Below are 22744 nucleotides of genomic sequence, written 5' to 3'. Positions count from 1 at the left end.
ACAAATGACTTTCTGGTGACCAACCCCCATCCTTTTTTCCTTTGGCTCAACAGCCAAAGGATGCTGGGCTCAGCTAATCCTCCCAGGATGGGGGTTGGTCACCAGAAAGACCAAGGCATGGGGAGAGGGTTGGAACTTTCAGCCCCACCCTCCAGCCCCCAGGGAAGGAAGAGGGGCTGGACTACTAAGCCATGGCCAATGATTTAATCAATTATGCATGCTTGGTGGAATCTCCATAAAACCCCTAAATGATGGGATTTAGAGAGTTTCCAGATGGGTAAATACTGAGGTGCTAGGAGTTGGCACACCCAGAAAGGGCAGAGAAGTTCTGAGTCCCTTCTCCCATACCTTATACTCTCTTGTCCTCAGTGCATCTTCATTTGACTATTCTGACTTCTATCCTTATAACAAACTGGTAATAAAGTGTCTTCTTCCTGAGTTTTGTGAACCCTTCTAGCAAATTATTGAACCTCAGGATGGAGTTATAGGAACCCTCAATTTGTGGCCAGTTAGAAGTACAGGAGGCCTGGGTATCTGAAGTGGACCAGTCTTATGGGACTGATCCCTTAACTCATGGGATCCGATGCTGACTGCAGGTAGATAGTGTCAGAATTGAAATGAAGGGCACCCAGCTGGCATTAGAGAATTGGTTGGTGTAAGGAAAAAAAACACACATTTGGTGTCAGAAGTGTTATGAGCAGAAATAGGTAACCCACCCATCCACAAACTATGAATGTCTTAAAAACCTGAACCAGCATGACTTGTGCCCACATCCTCAGAGCCTGGCACAGGGCCTAGCCGCCATGACAATTTTTATTAAAGGAAAAACGTCCCCAATCCATACTTCCGTGGAGACACATTCAAATGCTCATGCTGCTTTGGGAAATGAACTGTCACTTAGTAGTATAATGGAGTCAGTATTCCAGAATAGGCCTGGCTCCACCAATCCCTTGTCACACATAGATTCAACACATACACACACACACACCTTTACACAACACACTCCTCTACACACACATACAAATCCTCCATCATACATAAATATGCACGCACTCACACCCTCTATAAACACACTCTTAGACACATATACATCCTTCTTTTACATACGCATCCTTACACACTCTCCATAAGTATATAACACACTCTTACTCACATATATACCCTTCATTCATTCATTCACACACACACAAACACTATTTTTTTGTTTTTTGTTTGTTTGTTTGTTTGGCAGAGATAGCTGAGGTTTTATTTTGGACCAAAAAAAAAAAAAAAAAGAAAAGCTATTGAATTGTTTTGTAGCTGGAGGCATGGGCATGGGCAAGTGGGGTCCCTAAGCAGTAAACTCCCCCACTGGTGAGTTGAGGGCTAGGGCTGAGCCTCAGGTGGGTCTCCCGTTCCCTGTGCTACCCTACACAGCAGCCTCCCACCATCATCCTGGGCTCTGGGGCAGCCACAGGAGGGGCAGGCTGAGAGGGGCTGCCGCAGCTGTTCACTTGGGCAGGACGTCAGAGGACTCGGACACCAACTTCCCATCGCGAGTCTCTATCTTTTTCACAACCACAGTGGCCCTGGTGGAGCTGGTGCAGCTGAAGGGGCTGGAGCCTGCACCAGAGCTAAAGCTGGAGCCCAGGCCGTAGCTGAGGCCAGGGCTTGTTGAGGTCCCTATAGGCTGAGCTCAGACCACCTGCATAGCTGCTGGTGGTCTTTCTATGGATACTCCTGTTCTGCATCCCAGACTCCAGCCGGTTCTCCTCACCCTCCAGCAGCTTCCAGTAGGTGGCGATCTCGATGTCCAGGGCTAGCTTGACATTCATCAGCTCCTGGTACTCATGCAGTTGCCGCGCCATGTCCTGCTTGGTCCGCTGCAGGGTGGCCTCCAGCTCAGAGAGCTTGGTGTTGGCATCCTTAATAGCCAGCTCCCCACATTGCTTGGCATCTGCGATGCCCTCTGGACTTTGAGGCCCTCAATCTCAGCCTGGAGCTGGCTGATACTCTGGTTCATCTCGGAGATCTCAGTCTTTGTACGCTGCAGGTCATCCCTGTGTTTCCCAGCCAGCATTTGCAACTCCTCATACTTGATCTGGTACATGCTCTCAGCCTTAGCCCAGCTGCGGTTGGCGATCTCCTTGTACTGCGCCTTGACCTCAGCGATGATGCCGTCCATGTCAGGGAGCGGCTGCTGTCCACGGACAGCACCACGGGCATGTCCAAGATCTGGGACTGCAGCTCCTGGATCTCCTCTTCGTACAGCCGCCTGAGGAAGTTGATCTCGTCAGTCAGCCCTTCCAGGCGAGACTCCAGCTCCACCTTGTTCACATAACCTTCATCCACATCCTTTTGATGAGGACAAATTCATTCTCCATCTCTGTACGCTTATTGATCCCATCCTCATACTTGTTCTTGAAGCCCTCCATAAGGCCCTGCATGTTGCCAAGCTCTGCCTCCAGCTTCAGCTTCTCCTGGCCCAGAGTCTCCAGCTGCTGCCTAAGGTTGTTGATGTAGCTCTCGAACATGTTGACCGAGTTGACTCTGAGCCGTCTTCTGCTGCTGCAGGAGGCTCCACTTGGTCTCCAGCATCTTGTTCTGCTGTTCCAGGAACCGCATCTTGTCGATGAAGGAGGCAAACTTGTTGCTGAGGGTCTTGATCTGCTCTTTCTCCTGGGTGTACATGGCCTGGATGTTGGGGTCCATCTCCAGGTTAAGGGGGCTCAGCAGGCTCTGGTTGACTGTGATGGCAGTGATGCCTACCATGCCACTGGCCCCACCACAGCCTCCACCCAGGCCAACCCGGAAGCTGCTGCTGCCCACTCAGGAGAAGCTCAAGGAGCCAATGCAGGCACTGGGCCTACTCATGTAGGAGCAGCTGCTAAAGGCCCGGGGGCCAGAGGTGGCACCTTGTAGGACTTCTGGGTCACCCTGATGAACATGGTAGAAGCAGAAGCAGAGGCAGGTGGGCTGAACCAGGCGGAGATTCCAGAAGGAGCAGAGAAGCTGCTTCTTGGTCACAAACACTATTAATACACCTTTTTATACATGCTCCAGAGTTGTATCCTTTATAATATAGTACGAGCACACATTACACATCACACACCCTACATACACACAGAGGTACCCTCAAGTATTCACATACACACACACTAAACACACACACGTATTCACACCATTTACAAACACACACACACTCTCCATACATTCATGCATATACATACACTAGACATGCACCCTCTCCATAAACACACACACCTCCAACACATGTACAGTCTACACACACACACACACACACACACACACACACACACACAGTAGAGCCTAATGAGACACCCCCAGGCTCTCTGGCCACGAGCAGCATCTCTGAAATCTGCTCCTAACCAGTGAGAACAGCCCCCAGCAGCCTTGTGGCCCCAGCAGTGCTGCCCAGTGGCAACAGCTGCCCAGTGGCTGGGGCGCACAGCCCTCCCACTCTGCCTGCCCGGTGGAGATTCCTCACCGTGTGGTAGCTGTGGGCGCCTGTCTGCATTAGCAGCTGCTGCAGGGTGCTGATCATCTTGCGACGCCGGCGGCTCTCCTCCCGCACACCCTTGAGCTCGTCAGCCTGGCGGCCCAGCTCCTGCTGACCACGCTGCTGCTGGCCCAGGCTGGTCTGCAGCCGTGCCTCCAGCTGGGCAATGCTGGCACTCAGGCAATCCTGGCAGTGCAGCAGGTACTCGATGATGAGCTGTGCCAGGCGCAGCACCTTGAGCAGTGCCGGGTCCACAGGCTGCCCACAGCGGTTGCATACCTCCCGGTCCAAGTTGCAGAAGGTGATGCCAGCAATGTTCTCCTGCAGAGTGGCCACATCCAGCTCCCGGGCCACGCGGTCTACATCCAGGGTGCTAATGCGCCTCCAGTCCATGCTATCATGGCGAGGCTGAAACTTGAAGGTGGGGAACGTGTAGGCCCCAAAGAGGGGGCCGCTGAGGCCCTCAGCAGTGGCAGCTGGGGACTGCATGGGCAGAGGAAGCCCTGAGCTGACCACCAGAGGAGGGTGGCACCAAGACCACGGCAGTAGGCCAAGGAGCTGAGAGAAGGCCTGGAAAATGAGAAGAGAGTCCAAGTTAGGTGAGGTGTGTGTGGCTGCACATACTGTATATCTGGCCAGCAAGGGCCTAAGCGGGGCAAAGTGAGGTGTCGTTGCAGCAGCTGTAGCATTCATGGTGTGTGCTGACATGGCCAGAGCTGTGGAAAGAAAATGTGGGCTTTGCAATCACACAGATGTGAATTCGAATGTTCTGCCTTGGGCAAGTCCCTGCACATCTTTAAGCCTCCTGGGTCTAAGGAGGAACATGGGGCCCACTGTGTAGGCATGTGGTGAGGAATGAGGCAAGTGAAGCACCCAGCCTAGTGCCTGGTACACAGCAGGTCCTCAGTGAGCCCCCTCTGCAAAGCCCACCTCCACTGCAGGAGTGCATGGCAAAGGCCTTTGTCAGCAGGTGGCTATCAAATTTAGAAATGGGTCCTTCTGCAACCCTATTTTTATATCAGGATAAAGTCCAACAACTTGCTGTGAGTGACCAAGGTACCTAATATCTACCCTGTCTTCTCTTTCTCCTGTAACTACAGGATTCTAGTAGAACACGAGTGAACTACCTTTCCCAGCTTCTCCAGCAATAACATGTGATCATATGACTAAGTTCTCTCTCCTGGAATGTGAGTGAAATGATGTCCACCCCTGTCAAGAGGGACTTAAGGGAGTCACGGAGTCTGCCACGTGATGCTCAATCCATCATGGGCTTTTTTAACTTAACAGTTAAGTAAAAAGATCTCCAGTTTGTTTGCCAAGACTCAGATTCTACTCTCAAAACTCTTGGTGAGCATATGAACTGTACTCTCTGAAGAGGAATTTGACAATATCAATGGGAATTTTGAACATTCCACTACTAAAAATTATAATTACGCTACAGACAAACTCATATGTACAAAGGTACTTGTGAAAAAATTGTCATTGTAGTATCTTTTATACAAGCAAAGTACAAGAAAAAGTAGAAGAAAGCAAAGTACAATGTATCTCTAGGCAATGGAATATTATGCAGCTATCGATTGGTATAAAGCAGACTTATACATACTGATACGAAATTATAATCTCTGAGAGATATATATGTAAACACACACAAAATAGGCATATATACCTCTATTTGTGTTGTAATGACATTAATATAATCATATTTAATAACTCACCAAAGTGAAAGATATATATCATATTAGAATGGTTGTCTATGAGAGGAGGGAGGGAAACGGGAGTGTGGAATGGGGACAAATAAATGAATAGATGGATGGTGTGTGGGTGGTGATGGTCAGATAGACAGGTAAATAGGCCTTCACAGACCAATGATGATCATTATATACATACATACATATTCAGTCGACTCTCAGTGTCCATGAGGGATTCGTTCCAGGACCCTCCTCAGATACCAAAATCTACAGATGCTCAAATTGCTTATATAAAATGGTACAGTATTTGCATATACTATGCACATTCTCCCATAAACTTTAAATCATCTCTAGATTATTTATAATACCTAATACAATGTAAATGCTATAAAAATAGCTGTTATACTTAATTATTTAGGAATAATGACAAGAAAAAAAGTCTGTACATGTTCAGTACAGAAGAAACTATCCTTTTTTTTTTTCAAATATTTTTGATCCGCAGTTTGTTGTATCTGCAGATGCAGAATCCACAGACATGGAGAGTCTATATATATATACACACACACACATATTTGTACACACACACACATATATATACACACACATATATACACACATATACACACATATATACACATATATACACACACATATATACACACACACATATATATACACACACATATATACCCACACACACACACATATGAAAAGACTCATATTTGTTATAATTAGTTTTATAACGAATAAAATATGCTCATTTATAATTCATATATACGATTCATTTATGTATATTATTTCATAAGCATAGACTGTTTCTGGAAAGATAGACAAGAAGCTATTAGCAATGGCTGCCTCTGGGAAGTGAGAATGGAGATTAGAGGACTTTTATTTTTCACTTTCTGCCTCTCTGTACTATTCAAAGTTCTCACCATCTTCTATCACTTTTATTATTTTTTAAAAGCAAACATAGAACTTCAGCTCTTGCATAAGTGAGAATCTGACTAAGGCAACAAGAGGAACATTTTACCTTATTTAATCAAGTCCTTTCGAGATTACATCATTCAGTCTTCTTTCTTTTTTTTTTTTTTTTTTTTTTTTTGAGAGACTGTTTTGAACGGTCACCCGGGCTGAAATGCAATGGCGCAATCTCGACTCACTGCAACCTCCACCTCCCGGGTTCACGCAATTCTCCTGCCTCAGCCTCCAGAGTAGCTGGGATTACAGGCACCCTCCACCACACCCGGCTAATTTTTTGTATTTTTAGTAGAGACAAGGTTTCACTATGTTGGTCAGGCTGGTCTCAAACTCCTGACCTCGTGATCCACCCACCTCGGCCTCCCAAAGAGCTGGGATTACAGGCATGAGCCACCGCACCTGGTCCATGATTCAGACTTTAAAAAGTGCAACAGAAAGTCAAAGAAGTAATCAGCTTCAGAAGTAAGAAGGCCTTTAAAAAATGGTAGGACTAGGCTGGGGGCCACTGTCTTCTTCTGTCTTCTTCTGTGAAAGGCAGTGACAGGCCAGCCCTGCCTACCTCACAGGGTGCTATGAGACTTGGAGAAGATGCAAGGGGAAGGTGCTCAGTGATAACACTGGCAACTCTGCAGAGAGTGCCACCCTCTATGCTAGATACAAACTCCTAATACAAACCTACAAACAGGTATTATTATGCTCATTTTACAAATTTGGCATCCCTCAAAGGTCATATGTTGAAAACTCAATCCCCAATGTAGCAGTGTTGAGAGATGGTACCTTTAAGAGGTGATTAAGTCACGAAGACTCTGCCCTCATGAATGGATGAATGTCATTATTGTAGGAGTGGGTTAGTTATCACAGGAGTAGGTTCCTGATGAAAGGAGGAATTCGGTCCCTTTCCCTCTTGCTCTTGTGCTTTCTTGACCTTCCACTCTCCACCAAGAGATGATGCTGCATGAAGGCCCTTGCCCAATATTGGACTTCAAGCTCGATATTGGACTTGATATTGGACTTGACATTGGACTTCAAGCTTCCAGAACTGTGAGAAATTTATTTCTTTTCTTTATAAATTACCCAGTCTGTGTTACTCTGTTGGAGAGTACAAAATGGATGAAAACAGGAGGCCAGATTTGAAGTGTAATTGTAGGTTCATCTGGCACCAAAGCTTACGGACTTTGAACCACTCAACATTGATTCTTGGGGCTATTCCTCCTAAAATTTTGCTTTGATCAGATTATCATCCTTTATCCCTTAAACCTCCAATTCATCCATTTACTCACTCCTCATTTATAGTATGCCTATGTGGGTCCTGCCTAAGCTCAGGTCCTGGGCTATGGAGCTATACTAACCACACAGCTGCTCCCCACCCTGGAGCTCGGCACGGCTCCTTATTCCCACTGTACCAAATGCAAACCGCTTAGCCTGGTCTTGAGACTGCCTACAGGATGCCACTAGCCCACCTTTTCAGTTTCAGCTCTATCCTTCCCTTTCTCAGAATCTCTTTCCCAGCAAGTACTCCAAAAAGAAAACCAGCCAGACCTAAGCCCCCCACCATGGCCATGAGAAAACTAGCACATTTCTGCCATGTTATGAGGGAAAAAAAAAAAGGAGTTAGGTGACATGATACTCACCATGCTTAGCTCCAAAGCTGCAACTGTGCCACCAGAGCCTCAGAGATGACTGCTCACAACAAGCTGTGCCTCAGAGCAACAGCAGGTTACCAGGCATGCTGTGGGCAAGGGTAATAAGACACCTGCTTCCTGATGTCCCAGCTTTCAGGTGAGCTCACCTGAGAACTGTACTGTTTAACTATTTAAGCTTTGGCCTCAGATGTTTGCCAACAGTCTTCTCTCTAATAATAAAGTCAAGAACTCTCCATCAGCCACTCTCTCTCTCTCATCTCTCCTCCTACCTGTTTGAATGCTGTTCCTTAAACAGTAACTATTCTTTCCCCTTTCTTTTATGACAGGGTGTGCCAGTGCCCCCTTGATATTCTGCTCTCCACCTGCAACCCATTTCTCCCTGCACGCTATCCCTAGGAATGAGCTCACAGCTTCGGCTACTATAGGCTTGCTCTAGGCTGAGCCTCAGTCACCCCCAAATCTCTGTCTCTGTAGCCCCTCGGTCTCTTGTGATCTTATACCCAACCATTCCATACTGACTGTGCCAGGAATTGCAAACCCAAGTTCCACCAGGGCCAGAAAAGTAACATTAAATGCACAAAATGTAGCAGATGTGAAATAAACCACAGTACATGCGTGATGATAAACGGCAACTCATTCGCCATCTTAGTGTCCAAGAGACAATAAGGCAGTGGTTCTCAAAATGTGGTCTCTGGACCAGCAGCATCAGCATCACCTGGGAATTTGTTAGAAATGCAGATCCCCAGACTTACTGATTTAGAATCACTAAATCTGTGGAGTGCTGGATTAGGAAACATTAGGGATCGTGGCAAACCTGAGAGTGCAGGCCCTGCTTAAAGTGGGAAACCACTATTGAGCTCCAGCCACAGAGGAATGGATTTTGTGTTCCTTGTTGGCTAATTCCAAATACACTGAGTGATATTCAAAGACTTTGATGAACTGTTTCCAAACCTACCTTTCTAGCTGCATCTCCCATGTAACCGTATTACTTGCCTTCCACACTTTCATACCTCTGGGCTGTTTATTTTATGTATAAGCACTGTTTTTAAAAGCTTTACAAAGAAGCACTCATATTTCTCAGGACAAGCCCTTGAGGAGGTACTATTATCATCTAAGTCACAGAGAAATAAAGAAGCTTGCCCAAGATCCAGAGGTAAGATTCACACCCAGGCAGCTTGACTCCAGTCTGGGCTCCTAACCCCTATTCTATGCTGCCTCTTGGTATAGATGGTCCTTTGCCACCTCCTTGTGTTCCAACTAAAGGTCGATGCATGTTTCAAGGCCCTGCTAACAAATGATTACCTCCAAATGGGAGTGTAAATTAGTTCAGCCATTATGGAAGACAGTATGGCGATTCCTCAAGGATCTAGAACCAGAAATACAAATTGACCCAGCAATACCATTACTGGATATATACCCAAAGGATTATAAATCATTCCACTATAAAGACACATGCACACACATATTTATTGCAACACTATTCACAATAGCCAAGACTTGGAACCAACCCAAATGCCCATTAATGGCAGATGGGATAAAGAAAATGTGGGATATATACACCATGGAATACTACACAGCCATGAAAAAGAATGAGTTCAGGTACTTTGCAGAGACATGGATGCAGCTGGAAACCATCATTCTCAGCAAATTAACACAGGAACAGAAAACCAAATACCACATGTTCTCAATCATAAGTAGGAGTTGAACAATGAGAACACACGGACACAAGGAGGAAACATCACACACCTGGGCCTTTTGCGGGGTGGGGGACAAGGGGAGGGAGAGCTTTAGGACAAATATCTAATGCATGCGGGGCTTAAAACCTAGATGACGGGTTGATAACACTGTGGTACATATATACCTATGTAACAAACCTGCACATTCTGCACATGTATCCCAGAACTTAAAGTAAAATTAAAACTAAAATAAACAGATCCCATTTGTCTATTTTGGCTTTTGTTGCCATTGCTTTTGGTGTTTTAGTCATGACGTCCTTGCTGGAAACCATCATTCTGAGCAAACTATCGCAAGGACAGAAAACCAAACACCGCCTGTTCTCACTCATAGGTGGGAATAGAACAATGAGAACACTTGGACACAGGGTGGGGAACATCACACACCAGGACCTGTTGTGGGGTAGGGGGAGAGGGGAGGGATAGCATTAGGAGAAATACCTAATGTAAATGAAGAGTTAATGGGTGCAGCAAACGAACATGGCACATGCATACATATGTAACAAACCTGCATGTTGTGCACATGTACCCTAGAACTTAAAGTATAATAATAAAAAACAAACTTCCCACAATACATAAATAAATAAATAAATAAATGATTATCACCATAAATCCCTGCTAGGCTCACAGTCAAAGTTCCCTGCCCCTCCCCTGGGCTTCCAGAGTACAGAGCATACACTTTGGTCTGTTAGGGTGTCTCTGCAACATTCATATCTCCATCCCATCAACAAATGATTCCTGAGGCCGTACTAAGTGCCAGGCATCATGACTGGCACTCGGGATCAATGATGACCTGGGCAACTATCCCTACTGTTGTTAATAAAAATAGTTCACATTTCTGGAATTCTATTATTTTCCATACTCAGTGCTAAGGCTTTATACATATTATCCCACTTAATTCTCACAACAACCTATTATGCAGATGAAGAAACAGAGAGTGAACAAAGAGAGGAAACAAAGAGGGGAAATGACCTTCCCACAATCACACAACTAGTAAGTGATAGTGTCTGGCTCCAAAGTTTTTTTCTCCAGAGAGACAGAAAAATACACAGAAATTAACCCACAGAGTGGCAAGTGCCAAGACAGGAGCTGGGAAAGGGTTCTCTGGGAACACCAAGGAGGGGCCCATACCAGGACACTTCTGTCTCCTTCCTCCCCCACTCCCCTGGCTATGAACTTTACAGGGGCTGAGACCATGGCTTATTCATATCTGCTGTATCCCCGTCCCCAGCCCATTACCTGGCACCCAGATTGCTACTGAACTGAGCAAAATTGTTGAAATCTCAGAATATCTGACTTAAAATTCTATATTCTTAGGGTCTTGAATAAATGGGACTATGGACTGCCAAGAATTAGGATAAAGAGTAAAAGCTGGCCGGGCGCGGTGGCTCAAGCCTGTAATCCCAGCACTTTGGGAGGCCGAGACGGGCGGATCACGAGGTCAGGAGATCGAGACCATCCTGGCTAACACGGTGAAACCCCGTCTCTACTAAAAAATAAAAAAAAAAAAAATTAGCCGGGCGAGGTGGCGGGCGCCTGTAGTCCCAGCTACTCGGGAGGCTGAGGCAGGAGAATGGCGGGAACCCGGGAGGCGGAGCTTGCAGTGAGCTGAGATCCGGCCACTGCACTCCAGCCCGGGCGACAGAGCGAGACTCCGTCTCAAAAAAAAAAAAAAAAAAAGAGTAAAAGCTGAGTTAGGAATCCCTCATTCAGACTCGTTGGAGGGAAATGCCATTCAGACTTAGTAAATGCTGATTTGTTGACCATCTGCATCCATAGTTTAATCCCATGGGCTACCAATAAGAGCTGAGAGTGCAGGAGCCCTGGCAGGTGGAATCAGGCATATCAGTGAGAAGTCGCAGCGCCCACGCTGACTGTCAAGATATGGCCTCAGTGTTGGAGCTTGCTTCCTGAGCAGCCCTGAAACCTTCACACTTACACTCTGAGCGTACTCCATAAACACAGAAGGTGGCAGCCCCACTCCCAGCTACACAGAATTAGGGGTCTGAGTTCATGAGGTTTTAATGCACCTCAAAAGTATTACTCATGTCTTTTTCTAGAACCCTAAGGGTCCAATTCTTAGATGTCCTAAGAGCTCTAGCATTATAAGACAGAGCAGGGCCAGGCGCGGTGGCTCACACCTGTAATCCCAGCATTTTGGGAGGCTGAGGCAGGTGGATCACAGGAGGTCAGGAGTTCAAGACCAGCCTGGCCAACAGGGTCAAACCCCGTCTTTACTAAAAATACAAAAATTATCTGGGCGTGGTGGTGGGTGCCTATAATCCCAGTTACTTGGAAGGCTGAGGCAGGAGAATTGCTCAAACTCGGGAGGTGGAGGTTGCAGTGAGCCATGAGCCAAGACTGTGTCATTGCACTCCAGCCTGAGCAACAAGAGCAAAACACTGTCTCAAAAAAAATAAAAATAAATAAATAAATAAATAAATAAATAAATAAAGATGGAGCAGCACTGTGGAACTTGAAGATGATTATGATATGATGATAGTATAATAGTTAACATTTTTCAAACATCTATATGCCAGGCACTGTGCCAGCCTTTAAAAGTACTAATTCTAAACTCATATAGCCTTGTAGATGGCTATGGTTTGTCTCATCTCACAGATGTAGAAACTGAGGCTCAGAGAAGCTAAGGGCCCTGCTCACTTAGCTACTAATAATGAAGCCAAGATTCAAGCCAAGTTCTGTCTGACTCCAGAGCTTTTCAATTATGCCAAACTCTTAATAATGATTATAATGATGATGATGACATACCAATTATTTCTCATTATGGAAATTACAATACCTGAGTTTTCTTGACCAAAGTACAAGCACTGACAGAATTCACAGCAAATCACGACAGGGTTAGTGCTGGAGATTCTAAATTCTCCCTGTATTTCAGCAGGGCTTGTCTGAACCCGACTCAGCTCCACAGCTTGCGTCCTGACTAGGATAGGCAGACAAAAAACCGAATGAGAGTGTTGCATGTTACCTGGAAACCATACACCCTAGGGGCAAGGACATCGTGCTTTATCCAGACTGAATTTTGAGCAGACTGCTTTTCCCACATCTGGGAATAGAAACACAAGGTAGAAATGACTCACTGTCAACTGGGAGCAATGGCTCATGCCTCTAATCCCAGCATTTCGGGAGGCCAAGGTGGACAGATGGCCTGAGGTCAGGAGTTCAAAATCAGCCTGGCCAACATGGTAAAACTCTGTCTCTACTAAAAATACAAAAATTAGCTGGGTGTCGTGGTGCACGCCTGTAGTCCCAGGTACTCAAGAGGCTGAGGCAGGAGAATCACTTCAACCTGGGAGGCAGAGGTTGCAGTGAGCCGAGATCGCGCCATTGCACTCCAGCCTGGGCAACAGAGTGAGACTTCTTCTCAAAAAAAAAAAAAAAAAAAGAGAGAGAGGGGAAATGATTCACTGTCATTAGGAAAACTGAAGCTGTTTAATCACCTTTAGGTATAATGACAGGGTTTTGGGAAACTTCCCAGTCCTAGACCAATATTATGAATAAAGGACCCAAAAGAATATTTGTGCTACGTTCAAACTTGCTTCATTGTTAAGAGTTGGTTTCTGCCTGGGACAATTCCACACCCATCTAGAACATAGAAAACCCATCTACCACCCTTGCTTTGCACTCTCCCAGTGACAGGTTGTTCACCACCTCACAGCCATCCCACTGTGAAACAATCCCTGGAGACTTTATGGTTCCTCTAAAACCAGTCCACCGATAATCTGTCAAAAGTAACTTCCTCAAAATTGGCCAAACATCTTTTTTTTTTTAAACATAAACTGACAGCTAGACAACAACAACATTGCCATCTTATTGTCTCTTCTGCTTCCTCAAGAATGCAGTCAAGAGGAGAACTTGAGGGAGCCAAGTTTCCAAGGTGGCTGCCAGGCAATCATTTACAAACCTGACCTGGCTCCCAAGCTAACTTCAGCAGTGCCCACTGGGGGAGCTCAGGCGTGTCATTAATGCTAATTGCTGTGGCTGCCAAGGCAACCTTCGCACAGTTTGCAAACAGGTTATGCACACACAGTATGCAAGGGAGCTCCAGAGACCTCAACGGAGATAACAGGGACCTGGGAGCTCTCCTGAAGTACTACCACTGCAGAGCTTAGACTTATTCTCAGATTCTGTTGTGTTCTCCTTTTCCACTCTTCCCTGATCCTCATGGGGGCTGCACAGACTCCTAGAGCCTTCAAGCAGCAAGACAGAGGTCCCCTCCACCGGGCACAGAGCTCTCCTTACACCTGGCCTCCTATTCCCAGCAACTTTAAGGAGATATTTTTAAGTGGCCATAGTTTTATCAAAACCCCATTAAGTTTTTGCCACAAAAGGATTTTCTTTAAAATAAAAATAGGGGTAGGTATTTGACTGATGTCTCTTGGGAGTGCTTTAGAGAAGAGGAATGAATACTGACATGTCCTATCTTCCCAGATGCAGAACTGTAAAACAAACATAATTGCTTTTCACAGGTAAAAGAAAACTAGCTTAGAACATACTAGCGTTTTCTTTGCCACGAAGGAGTTCACTTTCAGTGACTAAGCCAGAACTACTAGAGTTGTCAGGCCTAGGGACAGGACACATGGCAAGTGCTTAGCCAGGCTGGCCAGGACTGACCATCTCTGCAAGGAGTCCATAAGAAGGCTCAGGGCAGCCCTTCCCTGCTCCTGTCAATTTGAGTTGAGCAACAAACCTTTTGACCAAATATCAGCTCCAAGGCACAACCCACAGTTATGGTGCCCACATGAATTCAGATTTCTGTTTCCAACCTGAAGCATACAACTTCATGAGGCATTTAGATAGTATCAAAATGAGGTAGTTGTCTCCAGACCCTTGGTGCTGACTGAGACAGACGAGGTAGGTGTCTCCAGACCCTTGGTGCTAACCGAGACAGACAAAAGGTCCCTTATCAGCCACTTGACTGGAGGATCAGCCTTCCCTAAGCGGGGTTGTTCTCACTGGCCAGTCCTCACATCCGGGAGGGGTGTGGAGAGGTGTTAGGGGCTGCAACTGAGAAGAGAGAGGTCACCCACCCTATCTGCAGATGAGGGTGTGAGAAGCCAAGTCAGAAGACCCCATACTTCCCAGGATTCTCTCCAAAGTCCTGTTAGAAATCGAATTCCAGGAGGCCAGGCAGGGGCAGCCTAGGCCCTGGGCCCCCAGAAAGGGCTCCCTGAACTAGGCCTTGCCCAGGCCCCCTCGGACCTCCTCCTCTGCCGTCTCCTGGACCCCTGTCCTGCACTGAGCAGGTCTTCGGTGGACTTTATTCGCAGCCACCTCAAGATGAAAATACCACGTCTGCCTCCTGCTGAGGTCCAGCCCAGGAAAGGAAGAAGGGGAACGAAAGATGCCAATGCTATTGTTTTTAAATCACCTATTTACTAAAAGATCCTCCTTTACCTAAGGCACTCAGATCATCAAGCCCTCCCAAATCACTTTTCTTTTTACAAAAAGTTAAAAACTCAAGTCCGTCTTCCCAGTGTAGCCAAGACCTGGGGCATCCCGTCATTCCCGCTCCCGCCTTCACTGCCCGGCGCGCGGGTCCTTCCCTCCCCGGGCGCCGCGGTTCGGCGCAGGCTGAGGCGGCCGGCGTGCAGGGCGGCGCCGGGCCGGAAGGGCGCGCCCTGGGCAATGGGGACGCACGCAGCCGGCTCCTCCTGCGCCCCGCTGCACCCCGGTAGGGAGTTCGCCCCGGCTAATGTTTAACCTCCCGAATCCCTGATCCTCAGGAGTGCAGCCAAGCTACCCACCCGCCCCGCTCCCGGGACTAATTCCTGGCATAGTTTTCCCGCGCGGCCCGCTCACCGTGGGGTCGCCCGGAACCGGGGGCGGCGGGAAGACGTCTCGAGGTGGCGGCTCCCCTACTCGCCCCACGTCCTGCCTCCAGACTTGCTCCACCGCCACAGACAGCCCAGAGACAGTTCCCGGAATGCTCACCGCCGGCCGTTCCTGGGATGCTTCCCCAGCTCCCCGCAGCCCGGGCGCTCTCTGTGGCGGAGGCAGAGCCTGCCCGGCCCACTCCGGTGCGGGGCCGCGGGCAGAGAGCTCCTTGGTGCGCCAGTCAGCTCGTGACTTGGGGTCTCTGGTGCCTCCCGCTCCCACTACAGCCGCCCCGCCCCACCTCAAGAAGAGGTGGAGCCTCTCCCGGCCCCTCTGGGACGAGCTATTTTTAGGTCTGTAACGGATGGGGGAAGGAGAGAATGCCACGTTTAATCCGTTAGTAAAATCCAGGATCCAAGTGAATGGCTTCCTGGCCTTGCTGAGAGGCTGGACTTGCCCCGGTTTCCCCACACCCTGCCTCCGGTACAATTGATGGCCTGCTGTGCAGGGGCGGGCGCAGCCCCCCGGGCAGATAGTCCTGCTCACTCTCCTAAAGGGACCGTCCTGGTTTCTTCCTGACCTGATCCCAAGCTAGGAGAGTTCTTTGGGTGTGCCCCAGGTCTGATCAGACAAATGGCAGCCACCTTCCCTCCGCAGCCCCCACCCACCAGCCCCTACCCTCCCAACCTGCTGGTTTGCCCTGGGGATGCCAACTTGGAAACCCAGGACTGAAAAACGTATTTTTTCTCCTGATGTTAGTCTCTGATCGCTTCCCATAGCCAGTAGTTGCTGTGCTGAGATTCTGTTTTGTGGGCACCGTAACTGTGGGTTGTGCCTTGGAGCTGATACTTGGTCAAAAGGTTTGTTGCTCAACTCAAATTGATAGGAGCAGGAAAGGGCTGCCCTGAGCCTTCTTGTGGACTCCTTGCAGAAATGGTCAGTCCTGGCCAGCCTGGCTAAGCACTTGCCATGTGTCCTGTCCCTAGGCCTGACAACTCTAGTAGTTCTGGCTTAGTCACTGAAAGTAAACTCTTTCGTGGCAAAGAAAACGCTAGTATGTTCTAAGTCACTTTTCTTTTACATGTGAAAAGCAATTATGTTTGTTTGTTTTACAATTCTGCATCTGGGAAGATAGGACATGTCAGTATTCATTCCTCTTCTCTAAAGCACTCCCAAGGGACATCAGTCAAATACTTACCCTTATTTTTATTTTAAAGAAAATCCTTTTGTGGCAAAAACTTAATAGGCTTTTGATAAAACCATGGCCAATTAAAAAAAATACTTCCTCAAAGTTGCTGGGAATAGGAGGCCAGGTGTATGGAGAGCTCTGTGGCTGGTGGAGGGGACCTCTGTCTTGCTACTTGAAGGTTCTAGGAGTCTGTGCAGCCCCCATGAGGGTCCAGGAAGAGTGGGGGAAAAAAGCTCCTTTTCACACTCTCTGTCTCTCCCATCCCCCAACTCTTCGCCCTCCCTCCCTCTTTCTCTTTTTTCCATTGCAAAGGCTTTCTTCCCACCACAGTCTCAATCTGCCAAGCTCTACATTTTGAGGCAGCCAAAGCAAATGTGTATGGGAGCAAGCATTGTCAAGGACATGCAGGAAAACTGGAACTCCTGTGCATTGCTGGTGGGAATGTGAAATGGTACCATTACTGTGGATACAATGGTAGTTCCTCAAAAAATTAAACATGAATTGCCAAAAGATCCAGCAATTCCATTTCTGAGTATATACCCCAAAGAACTGAAAGCAGGGATTCAAACAGATATTCATATACTCATGTTCATAATAGCATTATTCACAATAGCCAAAAAGTGGGAACAATTCAAATGTCTATCAACAGATTAATGGGTAAACAAAATGTGGTATATCCATACAATATAATATTAACTTTAGGCCGGGCGCGGTGGCTCAAGCCTGTAATCCCAGCACTTTGGGAGGCCGAGGCGGGCGGATCACGAGGTCAGGAGTTCGAGACCATCCTGGCTAACATGGTGAAACCCCGTCTCTACTAAAAATACAAAAAACTAGCCGGGCGTGGTGGCGGGCGCCTGTAGTCCCAGCTACTCGGAGGCTGAGGCAGGAGAATGGCCTGAACCTGGGAGGCGGAGCTTGCAGTGAGCCGAGATCGCGCCACTGCACTCCAGCCTGGGTGACACAGCGCGAGACTCCGTCTCAAAAAAAAAAAAAAAAAAAATATTAACTTTAAAAGGGAAGGAAATTCTGACATATGAATGAACCTTGAAAACTGTCTTAGTCTATTCAGGCTGCTATAACAAAATACCATTGAGTGGGTAGCATATAAATAGTAGAAGTGTTTTTCTCACAGTTCTGGAGGCTGGGAAGTCCAAAATAGAGACATTGGCAGATTCGGTGCCTGGTGAGGGCCTGTTTCCTGGCTGTCATCTTCTCACTGCACCCTCACTTAGTAGAAGGGGCTACCTTGCTCTCTGGGGTTTCTTTCATAAGCGCACTAATCCCAATTATGAGGACTCTACCTTCATGACCTAACCATACCTCCCAAAAGCCCCACCTCCCAATACCATCACCTTGGGGGTCAAGATTTCAACCCCATTTTGCAGGGACACAAACATTCAGATCAAGGCAAAAACATTATGTAAATGAAATAAACTAGACACAAAAAGACAAATATTGTGTTATTCCACTTATACCTAGAAATATTGTATGATTCCATTTGTACCTAGAATAGTCCATTCACAGAGACAGAAAGTAGAATAGTGGTTACCAGTGGCCGGAGGAGGGGGAATGAGTAGTTATTGATTCATGAGTACAGAATCTCAGTTTGGGAATGATGAGAAAGTTCCAGAGATAAATGGTAGTGATGGTTGCACAATAATGTGAATGTACTTAATGCCACTGAATTGTACACTTGAAAATGGTTACAATGGCAAATTTTACGTTATATATAGTTTACCACAATTTTTTAAACATTAAAAAAAATAGTAGATGGAGCAGGGACCAGGACCAATTTGGGATATCTGTGCACCACCTACTCGGATGGGGAATCTTGTTCCTGCTGTCTTCTCCTAGTCAGGGCACTTTTTTCACCCCAGGGTTTTCTGCCACCCAGAAGAGCAAAAAGAAGAGTCCAGGCTTTGGGAGTCAAAGATGCATCTACATTCCACATTCCCAAGCTACATAACCCTGGGAACATCACGTAGCCTCTCTGATCTTCGTTTTTCTCATCTGTAAAGTGGGAAAAGTAAACTCTACCTAGAAGAGTTGTTAGAACCAAATTAGCTAAATTCTATGTAGGCTCTGCCCTGAACCTACAAGTCAGTGGTGTGCCCTCTTGACTTGACACTGTGAAATCGCCTAAGACATTTACTTCTCAGCTCTCTTCCCACTGTGTCCCTGACATTTTCAGAAAGTAGTTCTGAGGATACCTTTGTGTGTGTTATTTCCACCAGCCTCAATTTCCCCATGTGTAAATAGGGTGCCCTCCTTTGCAGGGCTGGTGTAAGAAAGTAGACTTGACATGCACCCAGATCTACTTTAGCCAAAAACCAAATCCTCCATCTTGAGCTGACCAAGACCTCATGCATGCAACCCTCACACTCTTCCCTTACTAGGCCTTAGTTCAACCCTCAACAAAGGGAAGAGTTACCGAGTGCCTATTATGTGCCAAGTTCTTTTCTTAGTCCCAAGGATACCAACAGCCTCTAGAGGACTAGATCACTTGGCACTGGAAAGCTGTCATTTCTGCTGCCCACCTCTACTGCAGCACACACAAGATCTGGTATCAGCCGTGGGGACAGGTGCACAGACTAAAGGAGACCAGCCCTAGCTGGCTAGTCCTGTCACCCTGAGCAGCTGGCCCACAACTGCTGGGTGGGAGGACAGGAGGATGGATTTTCAATACCCCAATGGCCCCTCACTCCCTCCTAAGCCCAGTACTAGGCACCTGCCCTCTCAGCCCCTTTCACAGACGGTCTCCCTCCTACACCTCAGGAAATAGGACACAGCCTAGGCAACCTGTAATAGGAGTGCCCTCTGCTGCCAAATGCTGGCATCACACCTCAGAAGCCTGCTCTGGATCCCATTCTCCTGAAGGGAAATGTATCTGAGGTGTATGGACAGGGCTCCCCGCGCTGGGATGCCGGCCACTAAGGAGCCCTGAGGTGATTTAAGGTCAAAAGTGTATTGTTGGGCTTTCTGGGTTGATGTATAGATAGGCAGGCATACAGTCAGAGGGGGGGTTTACATAAAATCTGGTTTGCTGGTTTCTCCTGAAAAATCTAAGAATCTAGTAACAAAAGAAAGGCCTGCACTCTGACATGTCTAGAAGTGGCAGGATCCGAGAAGAAACTCTTTCTTAGGCAGATCGTACATTCTAGCCCAATCCCCGAAAAGATCACTTTGAAGGAAGTCTGAGCACCTACCGAAAAGACCTCCTTTCTCAGGAAAACGTCCCTTCTGCAAAAATGAAAGTGCAGAGCTGGATAAGCTTGGCCTAAGGCGTGGCTGTGATATGGCCACTCATTGGCTGGCAGTGATGGGGGGTGGGATCTGGAAGGAGCTGCCCCAGCCGCCTCCTGCCTGGGCTATTGCCTTTTGGAGGAGGGATTCCCCTTTGGCAGTTTGATGAAGCCCATACCCTTTCCCCAGAATGGTTTTTATTTTTACTTTTTATTTATTTATTTTATTTATTTATTTATTTATTTTTGAGACGGTGTCTTGCTCTGTCGCCAGGCTGGAGCGCAGTGGTGCGATCTCGGCTCACTCCGCCTCCCAGGTTCAAGTGATTCTCCTGCCTCAGCCTCCCAAGTAGCTGGGACTACAGGCACGCACAACCACGCCAAGCTAATTTTTGTATTTTTAGTAGAGACGGGGTTTCACCATGTTGGTTAGGATGGTCTCGATCTCTTGACCTTGTGATCCTCCCGCCTTGGCCTCCCAAAGTGCTGGGATTACAGGCGTGAGCCACCGTGCCGGTCTAAGAATGGTTTTAAATGCACAAAGCAAAACATAGAATTACAGAGGACATCAAAATATTGAAAATATAGGTATGAGAACACAAGAAAATGTGCAAAATAATAGCATTTGTTTATTAATGCATTAAATAGCAAGACCTAGCATCTGATCTAAAAGTAGTAAGAGTGTAAACAATATTTCAAGATATCTGTAATAACTTTAACATGATAGGAAAAAAACTAATATTTAATGACAGTCACAGGTTTCACTGATACTACTGCGGTTTGTGGCCTACATTAATAATTGAAAAAAATGATACATTTTGATTAACAGCTAGTAAAAATAAAGATGTAAGTTCCCAGACTCCCAAAATCTCTTCACAGCCCCCTAAATTAAGAATCCCTGCCCCAGTATCACCAAGGAGAGTGCGTTAACCTTGCTACTTAGTTTAGAAGATACATCTGAGATTCAGGGTCCTGACAATTCCCTTGGGTGAGAGAGCTCTACCTTTATTTATTGAAGAGGAGCAGGGTGACAGAAGGGTAGGGAAGCATGGCATGAAACCCAAAAGACCAAAAAAAAGACAGGTTGGATTACATAAAAATTTTAAAATATATATGATGAAAACATCCTAAATGAGGTTAAAAAACAAAGAACTAAAAAAAATGCAATGTAATGATACAGTATTAGTGACATTAATTTATAAAGAGTGCTTACAAATCAACGAGAAATAGAACAACCCAAAAGAAGAGTGGACAAAAGATGAGATGATTCATAGAATAAAAATAATTACCAGTTAAACATGTAAACAACCTTACCAAAATGAACATCAAAATTACATGTTTTAAACTATTATACTGGGCAAAATTAAGTAGATGTTTTAAATTGGTGAAAAGTGGGAAAATGGGCAGTTTCAAACAGCCTTCTTGAAAAATAATTATCAAAATTTAAAGTCCTCAAAAATGCAGGAATCAGGATTTTTTGCTATAGTATTACATGTACTATTAAAATTAGAATAACCTAAATATCCAATTGAATAATGATTAAATAGATTATGTATCATGTATCCTACAATGAAACACTATGCAACCATTATAAAGAAAAAAGTGTATCTTGGTGTGCTAATGAAAAAAAGGTACCTAACACATACCTTTTTAAAGTGAAAAACAACATACAAATAACATGTATCTTTTTTTTTTTTTTTCTTTTTCTTTTTCAGACAGAATTTTGCTCTTATTGTGCAGGCTGGAGTGCAGTGGTACAGTCTGGGCTAACTGCAACCTCCACCTCCTGAGTTCAAGCAATTCTCCTGCCTCAGCCTCCCAAGTAGTTGGGATTACAGGCGCCCACCACCACGCCCAGCTAATTTTTGTATTTTTAGTAGAGACGGGTTTCATCATGTTGGCCAGGCTGGTGGTCTCAAACTTCTGACCTCAAGTGATCTGCCCCCATTAGCCTCCCAAAGTGCTGGGATTACAGGCATGAGCTACCACAGCTGGCCATAACACATGTTATGGAATCTTATGATTCCATTTGTGTTTTTTTTAACTGTTGATATGAGAAACTCAGGAATGGTATTCAAAATATTTAATGCGCCGGGCGCGGTGGCTCAAGCCTGTAATCCCAGCACTTTGGGAGGCTGAGACGGGCGGATCACAAGGTCAGGAGATCGAGACCATCCTGGCTAACACGGTGAAACCCCGTCTCTACTAAAAAATACAAAAAACTAGCCGGGCGAGGTGGCGGGCGCCTGTGGTCCCAGCTACTCCGGAGGCTGAGGCAGGAGAATGGCGTAAACCCGGGAGGCGGAGCTTGCAGTGAGCTGAGATCCGGCCACTGCACTCCAGCCTGGGCGACAGAGCCAGACTCAGTCTCAAAAAAAACAAAAAAACAAAAAAACAAAATATTTAATGCGTCTGGCAAAGATACCACCCAATCAGCACTGATGCTGGCCGTTACCCTAGAGAAGGAAACAAGACAGCCCTGTTGAATTGTGGGAGTCCTGGGGAAAAAGCAAGGGCAGACAAGGTGGCAGTGCAGGGTACTTGGAAGAGACTTCTTATCAATAAGCAGGAATATATATGCAGAGAAAGAGTGAGAGGTATCTACAAACTTGACAGTAGTACACAACAGGCACTTTCACATTTTGCCCCACACAATCCTATTTGAAATTCTAAGAATGAGTAGGATTTGAAAAAAAATTAATACAGGAGAAAACACCAGCATGAGCCTATTCTCAAAATGTAGCCTGACATAAATTAATGGCATAGATTCACAAAAGACCAGAAGGAATCTAGGGTTATCTGGGGTCCCAGGAACCTCACATTTCTTACCACTTACTACTGTTGCCATCATCACCACCACCATGTTTTGAAATGTTCTTTTTCACTAAGCAAACTGGATTCATTAAGTAATACATTATTACTTTACTTTATTTC

At 46.3% G+C, this 22744-nt stretch overlaps 1 protein-coding gene and 1 pseudogene across 1 annotated transcript in view; both read right to left on the bottom strand.

Annotated features, from left to right (window-relative positions):
- DZIP1L (DAZ interacting zinc finger protein 1 like) overlaps positions 1 to 15636 on the bottom strand; it is a 55270-nt gene extending 39634 nt beyond the window's left edge. The window contains exons 1-2 of the mRNA XM_025373940.1: positions 15362 to 15636; positions 3488 to 4069 (exon numbers count right to left, since the gene is read on the bottom strand). Of these exons, the coding sequence (XP_025229725.1) occupies positions 3488 to 3988 (501 nt within the window). The 5' untranslated portion in view covers positions 3989 to 4069; positions 15362 to 15636. The remainder of the gene's footprint in view (positions 1 to 3487; positions 4070 to 15361) is intronic.
- LOC112617192 lies at positions 1490 to 2927 on the bottom strand (annotated as a pseudogene).
- Positions 15637 to 22744: the final 7108 nt, after the last annotated feature.

This window comes from Theropithecus gelada, chromosome 2 (genome assembly GCF_003255815.1).
Source record: "Theropithecus gelada isolate Dixy chromosome 2, Tgel_1.0, whole genome shotgun sequence".
Taxonomy (NCBI): domain Eukaryota; kingdom Metazoa; phylum Chordata; class Mammalia; order Primates; family Cercopithecidae; genus Theropithecus; species Theropithecus gelada.
Note: the sequence above shows the minus strand (reverse complement) of the source record. Positions and strands in the feature narration are given on the sequence as shown.